We start from the raw sequence: 8,377 nt of genomic DNA, 5'->3' as shown, positions 1-8,377 counted from the left end.
ATTAGTTTGCCTGCTTCACACATCTCACGCTTGTTTTCCAAGAATACAGCTTATGGACAGCACGGATGCTCATTTCTTCTTGGACACGGAGAGTGTTTAGCGGTCCATAATAGCATGTGTTCAGAGTTTTAGGATAAAAGGAATTCCGCCTCAGTTGGGGCTGGTTTCCAAAGGCACATCTGTTAAAAGTTGATGGATCCTTCATATAATGTTGTTGATGTGGCAAGACTGAACACTTTTTCCTCATTCAGGCACCCATACTTCAGTATTTAAATTTTTTTTTGTCCTCATATCTCCACCTTTCTCACAGTTAGGCCCCTCTTCAGGCTGTAGTGGACTTGTTGGTCATGCGGGAGTTGCTCTGGTCGGAGGCTCGTTCAGTGACCTTCAGCTTCATGCAAGACTGTTTCTCATCCATCAGCATCTCCGCCGGTAGGCACCAGCAGCACAGGCAGGACTACAAGAGATGTAACAAGAGAGATTGTGAGGCAGGTTCCCTCTTTTTCTTTCTTTCTTTTTTTCTTATCCCATTGAACGAAAGTTAATTTGTCCGAAACCTGTTATTCCAACCCTCAGAAGGGCTGTTCATAAAATTCTCACTCTTGTATTACCAATTTTATAAAGGTGATGTAACTGACAAAACTAAAATACTTATTTTAGCCCAAACCATGATATTTTCCTGAACCAAACCAAGTAGTTAACCACATGTTTATCATTGTTACCAGATTGCATTCTGTTTTTATTTACGTTTTACACAGCGTCCCAAATCTTTTGGAATCAGGGTTGAGATATAAAATATTAATTAGCAAGATTTAGATTTTATTACTTGTCTCTGGTGTTCATGCTAAGCTAAGCTTACCAGCTGCTAGAGTGGTATCAAACCGCTCATCTAACCGCATTTTCCAAAATGTTTCTTTCACATTTTCATTCTCCATGTGCATATGTTCATGACTAAGTTGCACCTTACCCTGAAGCAGCTCTTGAAGCGCTTGCTGACCATGTAGAGGGCAATTGGGTTGATGCAGGAGTTGACGGATGCCATGTTGATGCCGATGTAGTCCAACACCAGAAAGAAACTAAAGGGGTCACAGAGACACATTAGTCTTCTACCGTTCCCTTTCTGGAGGGTGATTCATTTTTCTACTAGATTATCTAGTCTACTCTCTGTTTTGACATGTATTTTCTCCCATACCTGAGCAGTTCGCAGCGGTTTGGATCTTTCTCATCGTAGATGGTGAGCTTCAGGATACGGCTGAGGTGGAGAGGCAGCCAGCACAGAGCGAACACCAGAACCAAGCAGAACACGGTCTTCGCCACCTCCCTTCGCTGAACACATACACACAAACACACATAAATCACAGCGTAGCAGTAACAGATTGCACTGACAGTTTTGGCCCAGAAAGGACATTTGTGAAATTTATATCGCTCGAAACTTTTTTTGAAAGGATTTGTTTTCATAAATCAAAACAAATCACAATGAACTTTCAAATTCAGCTGGATTAAGTTTGGTGGTAAAAAGTCATGACTTTGTTATTTATAGCTTTAATAGAGCACACTTGTGAACATATGACCCATGAAGATTAACACCATCATCAGACCTGTTTGAGGTGGTCACTGAGAGCGATCTGGACACCGTTCTTCTTCCTCAGCATCTCACAGGTCATCAGGGTGTAGAAAATAGCGGTGCAGATCAACGGCAGGCAGAAATATACACCGAACAGCCACCAGTCCTTCGCTGATTTATAAAACTACACAGAGAAGAATGAGGGAACAGCACTGGATTATGCACAACATCTGTACGATAGACCTTAAAGTGAAAGGTGAAACATGTCGGACTTAAAGTTAATGGTGCGTATCCCCAGTCTGGCCAGGACCGGGGTGAGGGACTTGTAGACTTCCATTTGTAAATCAATTTATCAAACTACCTCAGTGGAATTAAATCTGTTCATAGTTGTCAATTTAACGTTGATCGAAGACACGTGAACACACACATACACAGACGCTGTGGTATTTTCTGTTAGCCAAGAGCTTAATAACTCCTGCAATATACCCTGTTTCTCTTTTAAACAACACTCCATTATCTGTAAACTCCGTTTAACCCTGATCCACCCAGGAAGCTTCTGCAGTATGACAGAGAGGGTATGCCTTTATGATAAGCATGCACATATATTCATGCACGAGTCAGCATGCCTGCCAACATCTGCATCTCCATGGGCCTGTATGTGTCAGTGTGTATTTTATGTGCATTTGCAGGTTTGTAGTGTTCACAGCTGTGTCAACACACACACTGTTTTTCTCCACACTCAGTTATATACCTACAAAGGTCTGTGTGTCACAACTCACCCTCATAAAGCTCGTTTTCTGCATGGGGTGCAGCAAACAGATCCTCAAGTGTTCACCTTTGTAGTCCATGGTGATCATGTCGAAGGCTATTGCCTCTGGCACAGCCAAGATGATGGATAATATCCAGATCAGCGCTATCTCGATAGCCATCCATTTTGGCACTCCGATCCCTTTGATACGGCTCCACGAGGCCACGGCACGATACCTGAAAGATCCAGCATGTGCAGTCAGTTAACCAATAAATGAATAAGAGTTTGACATTTATGGAAAAATGCAGTTATTCACTTTGTTGCTGAAAACAAGCTGACAAAATCAATACCTCTCAAATGTTTGTATTTAATGCTTAACCTAGCGAACCAGCCCAACTACAAGGTGCTGTTTTTATTCTTTGGTTTTGTACTGATTAACCAAACAAGATATAATGTATGATTTAATAAGCTTTAGAAGAGCTTTTAGGCAGATTTTGTACTTGAGACAGTGCCTGGCTAGCTGTTTTCACCCTGCTTCCTGTCTTTGTGATAAGCTAAGCTAAGCTAACCATCTCATGGGTGTTATTATGGATCCCACTGCCATTCTTAGCCTAGCTTTGGATTCATTGTTTTGAATGTGTTTATTTTCCAAAAGTGTACACTATTTTTTAAATAATTTAATCTTTTAGTGTAAGGTTACTATCAAAAACCTTAACAGGGTCTAAGTATACTGGTGCCATCCCAACTGACAAAACTTAAACATACATTACAGGATTCAGCATTAATGGGGTTTTTTTCACCTGTGGGTCAGAATTGTACTTGCCTCTATACAAGTTGTTTGATTTCTTAGCGGTTATAAAATAACAACAAAAAATCATGTTAATTGTCATAGGTAATCCTCAATAAAGGTGCAATATGTAAGAATTTGGCAACTGTTGACTTCACACTCAAAAGAAATACATTACAGCATATTACCAGGTTAACTGCTAACTGCTGCAAACTGTAGCTGCCGTTAGTTCTTTTTTGCCTCAAAGCTAGCAGTCCAGACTGGGAGCTCGGAGCACCGGGGAAGTCTTGGTGTTTACCCTTCTGGCAGAGGAGCTTCGGACCTGGCCAGACCGGGACTAGCTGGTTAATGTTCAGCTCATTAATGTTTTTACCTCCTGCCAAGTGCTAGATCGGTACTGCACATGAGCAACTCTCGCAGAGTGGAGAAGAAAGCAAGATGGCTCACTCCTTAGCTGCTTCCATCAACAGCTCCGGAAGAAAAATATATACTAAAAGGTGAAATGTGTAAGAATTTTTGTTTGAAACATTCAAACGATAACTAAAAATATAAAAAGTTTCGATGTTTAAGACATATCTATTGAAGTTAGCATGCTAACCAGCTAGCCGCGGGCCTGAAAACGTCTTTCCCCCAGCAGTCCAAAGCTCCTGTGCTAGCACCAGCGCTCTCCTGGTAGTCTGACTAGCTGGACGGCTGACTGAGCTAACAAGCTAAGAGTAGCTACAGTCATAAATGTATAAAACAGAATACTGTTGGCAGAAGTTAGCAGTTATTCTGGTGATATGCTGCCCCATTTGTTGAAAGTATGAATTCAAGGCACCTTAAATTCTTTTTACCAGTGAGTTGCAAGATTTTGTAGCCTGATGTGGCATTTTAATGCCCCTGTGCAATTGGGGCATGCAGGCGTAACATCTGAAGATTCTGACTATGAAAAAAACGAATTCTTGTTAAGACTCCTTATCTCAAGCTCACACTACAGTTGAGGTCAAAAGTCATTGAAATGTTTCTGTAATCCCTGACCGGTTATGTAGCATTGGGAAATGACGATAACAAGCTAACATGAGAGGAAGCGTGAGTTTTGGGCTGTGCATTGCTTGTGGCTGGGTTTACCTGTCAATACTTAAAGCACACAGACTCAGCACTGTGATCCCCACTGAGGCTTTCTGGACAAACGGCACCAGCTTGCACAGAGTCACCCCAAAAGGCCAGTCCTCCGCCAGGAGCTGGAGAGAGAGACGGACAGAAAGAGTTGTTGAGAGAGTTAAACCATGAAAGTTAGTGAAGCAAATTGTTTGGCCCCGCGTTGTTTTCCCCAGCCTCTGGCATCCAGGGTCAATCAGATATGCATGAACCTGAGCAGTCAACATTTTTTTCTCATAGTCAGGTTTATTGTTTTTGGTCTGTCTTTGAAAACAAGAAGGCCTCTCTTTGACCTCAAGACACCGTAATCCAGAGAGGTACGGTAGCTCTTGGAGAACAACAACACTCTGCTAAACCTGTACAGTATGTCTGCTTTAGATGAGCGACTGGAATGTGAGCGTACATCAATTGGAGTCATATGTGGTCCTCGTTTCTCCCCATACCACCCTGTCTCTCCTGTCTCTGCTCTGGTATGCAACTGCGTCCAGTTGTTTTAACATGCTTGCCCCCTTACCCAAATATACAGATACTTTGGCCTTCTCTGTCTTTCGCACACACACACACACACACACACACACACACACTCTCTCTCTCTCTCTTTCTCTCTCTCACACATACACACAATGAGCTGAACAGATAATAACATGCCAGAGACACAAGGGGATATGGAGGGGCTCAGAATCCAGTAAAGTAATAACACGTACAAAAAATACTTGGAAGCCCCTTCTCAAGAGTGCGTATGTGTGCTCTCACATGTGCGTGTGTGCTATGAAAGGGTGTGTGAGGGGTTTAAAGTCCAATATGCAACAAAATATTTGCATATGACCTTAAAAAGCTATTGGAATAAACTCTAAGGGGACATAACAAGAGCGCAAGTAGAATTCGTTGAAAAGCTAAGGGAGTTTTGAATGGACTGGAAACAAAAAATACTTTTAAGCAGAAAATCATCTCTCAAACATCTGTTGCCAGGCCTACAGTACATGGTATATACGTTTTTGTCAGCCATGTTTTGCACCTAGACTCACCTTGTAAACATTAATTGGAATGCCGATGATGATGTGTAGCAGGTCTCCGAGTGCCAGGCTGGCGATCAGGATGTTGGGCCCGTTCCGCATGCACTTATTCTTATAGATGATTCTCAGCAGAGTGGAATTACCAATAATGCCCACAACAAACACCAGGCAGGACACCACTGTATTAATGTACTTGAAGGTGTCTCGGATTTCCGTGGGCCCGGTGCACATGGGAGGTAGCCGGTGGCGGGGAAAGGACATGTTGGGCCTCACCGGACCCTGCACGTCTCTCTCTACGAGCCCAAGTCTCTGGGTAACAGTAAGAGAGTCCCTGGACATGTCATCCTTGTCCTGCTGCCCACTGGCCACAAGGGTGTGACCGGCCAAGAGGAATAACTCCAAGCAGAGGAGATGAGTCTTCATCCTGCAGTTTGGTTGTGAATATAGCTTTTATCCAATTGATCCTCTTTGAGAGCCTGGAACAAAAGAAAGTACTGTATTCACGCCTGTTATCTGAGTACAGGAGTATTATTATGCCATAGGACAACAACCTCACTGTCTAGTAGGCTCTGGTAACATTTCTTACTTTGACTCACTCGACCATCATATCCATATAAACTCAGTAATAAACTCGGGATTAAGATTGGAAGACACAACCCGCAAAAACATTATTTTCATATATTTTAATAAATCCGTTTTTAATTAAGGGACCGTAATAAACTTGTAAGGTCGAGATAGAGGGTCAGAAAAGAGGTAAAGTATTGTAATCTTTATTTTGGCTGGAAGGTGAGTGGGATTTGTTGGGGTGAGCAGGGAAGGATCTTTTATTTCTATCAGATCAGCTGTTGTTGGCAATGAAATAGTTACATAAATAGTTACATCAGAAAGACAGCTCTTACTTTCAGGTTTTATCAATGTGTTAAATGGTGACACACAGTTTAAGTTATATAGATATTTAAAGGGGTGCTATGTAGTTTCTGAAAATAAATTCAAACTCAGAATTTTAGTATTTACAATACTAATGAGGTAATAATACAAACTTAGAAATATTCATCTTTTCCGGAGCTAAAAAAAAAAGCTGTTCTCAGAGGAAAATGAGATCTCCAGAACACTGTTTGAAGCTAGAAAAGGTGGCAGGGTCCGCCACATATGAACAAAGTAAGTTGTCCTTTAAGGCCAGTTTGTTTATTTAGTCATGAAAATGAAGAGAATTGATTGAAATGTCTTCCCTAAGGGTTTTCAGTCCTTTAGCCACTCAGTTCTTCTTTTCCAGCCACTGCTATTGTAGTTATTACTTACCTAACTCCTAAGGGAGCTACAAATCCTCCAATATTTACGCGTCCAAGATCAAACTCCCCTAGTCACCCTCAAGCTCTCAGGTTAAGACAGAGGAAAGTTCCCAAAGTGGAGGTTTTTGTTCCTGCAATGACAGTCCAGTCATCTCCAACAGCAGCTGTCCACTCTGGTGTCAAAGTTAAAAAAGCTCCAGATCTGTGATCTAGAGGCTCCAGTCAGCTCCTCTGGTGGTTCCCCCCTCTCCAGTACTGGCTGCTGAGTCTCAGTGTACACAGTCTCAAGAGTCTGCTGAGTTGATCCCTGCCCTCCAACCCCTCCTCTTCTTATGCAGAGGAGGGGTTATGTAGTGTTCATCAAAGTGCCCTCATTTTAATAGAGGAAGCTGGGTAAAATCAGTTCATAAGGAGTTATAGTGTGTGGTACTCAGTGGTGAGTCTATAGTGTCTATAGTGGGTCGTTGCTCTTTTATTTGTCCTGTTAAAATGTTCCAGTTTTATCCCATTGTTCTCTTTCGCAAGACAAACAGTGGAAAAAAGAACAGTATTTGATATTGAGCCGTCTCATTCAATCTGCATGCACAGCAGTCCTATCACTTGGACCTTATCAGGCTGCCAATGTGCAGTCAAATTGTAGATAAGTGCACCCTGTTCGCTATGCTGTAACTCATTGTAATGAGAAATCACATGTAGAAAGATGCAGAAGAGACATGAGTCCCTGCTACAGATTTGGTTAAAGTATTTACTTGTTCTTGTTATCAGCATTTACTTAACCTGCAGTACAATGTGCTAACAGGATCTGCACCAAAAGTTGATGGGGTCTATTCTTGGTTGAGTCCCATCCTCTATCCAAGTTTCCTGGAAATCTGTTTGGTAGTTTTTGTGTAATCTTGATCACAAACCAACCAGCCGACAAACAAACGGACACAGGTTAAAGCACAAGTACATTGGCAGAAGTAACGAAGCCTCAGATGCAAGATGTTATCGTTGGTGCATATTGTTGGATGACCAAAGTGAGTAAAATATGTCCTCTGAAGACCATGAATGTCTGTACAAACTTTCCTGGCAATCCAAAATATTTTTGTACCGACCAACATTGCCATCTCTGGAACCAAGCTGCTATATCTGCCAGTATTTATTCTGTGAATCACAAGTCATTAATGAAAAATTGAACACATTTGAAACATTCAGTACTCAGAACATGTCACATTTAATTACTAGACTGGTACAATTCTCAACCTGGACAGTCGTCAAGGTGACACCAGACTTCTAACCTATTTCAAACCAGTGGTGTTGTTAGTACTTCTTAAAATAAAACCACAAGAACTTCTAATTCCTGTAACACATGGGGTGTTTCTTGTTCTTCTGTCCTCCTCTTCAGCCCGGTGTCACCCTACATGCTTTACTGACAAGGATAAACATCCTTGAATGAATTTTCTGGTCATACATGACGACACACTGTAAAATGCAGTTTACATGACAGTAAGTGCTGACAATCTTTTGGTGAGTCTTGGTACGATATGTCTCTTTGGCTTTTTAGCCAATTTACACATCTAGTTATTTTTATATCTAAATATGTTTAACATTTCACATGCATGAAAAACCACCGCAATTATGACACATCATCAGGTAGAGACCAGTGACAAGTGTTTTGCATTGTTGGCTAGCTTACGACACAAAATGGATCGGGACTTGGGAGACAAGCCTGCACCAGTGAAAGATTCAAAGTGTTTGGTGAGGAAATGTGCAGGCCATCCTCATCAGACAAACAACCATACTGGTTGACTGTGAAAGCAGCTTATTACGACCCATAGACAGCTAGCAATAAAAATC

The 8,377-nt window shown here is 41.7% G+C and overlaps 1 protein-coding gene across 1 annotated transcript; it reads right to left on the bottom strand.

Annotated features, from left to right (window-relative positions):
* Nucleotides 1-291: 291 nt before the first annotated feature.
* Nucleotides 292-6,664, bottom strand: ednrba (endothelin receptor Ba). Its single transcript, XM_073491513.1, has 8 exons — nucleotides 6,552-6,664; nucleotides 5,265-5,728; nucleotides 4,210-4,322; nucleotides 2,344-2,548; nucleotides 1,599-1,748; nucleotides 1,193-1,326; nucleotides 968-1,076; nucleotides 292-457 (listed from the first exon to the last, which is right to left on the bottom strand). Exons 2-8 carry the CDS (start codon nucleotides 5,673-5,675, stop codon nucleotides 323-325), a joined length of 1,257 nt encoding a protein of 418 aa, XP_073347614.1. The 5' UTR covers nucleotides 5,676-5,728; nucleotides 6,552-6,664; the 3' UTR covers nucleotides 292-322.
* Nucleotides 6,665-8,377: the final 1,713 nt, after the last annotated feature.

This window comes from Pagrus major, chromosome 21 (assembly GCF_040436345.1).
Source record: "Pagrus major chromosome 21, Pma_NU_1.0".
NCBI classification, from domain to species: Eukaryota; Metazoa; Chordata; class Actinopteri; order Spariformes; family Sparidae; genus Pagrus; species Pagrus major.
This window is presented reverse-complemented; position numbering and strand designations above follow the sequence as displayed.

Bases quoted from the DNA above. Each gene is read 5' to 3' on its own strand.
- ednrba (XM_073491513.1), bottom strand. From the start codon at position 5,675: ATGAAGACTCATCTCCTCTGCTTGGAGTTATTCCTCTTGGCCGGTCAC. The intron at 1,749-2,343 runs GTGAGTTGTGAC...TTCTCTGTGTAG, and splicing joins AGAAAACGAGCTTTATGAGG to TTTTATAAATCAGCGAAGGA. The intron at 458-967 runs GTAAGGTGCAAC...CATCTCTTGTAG, and splicing joins GCTTCAAGAGCTGCTTCAGG to TCCTGCCTGTGCTGCTGGTG.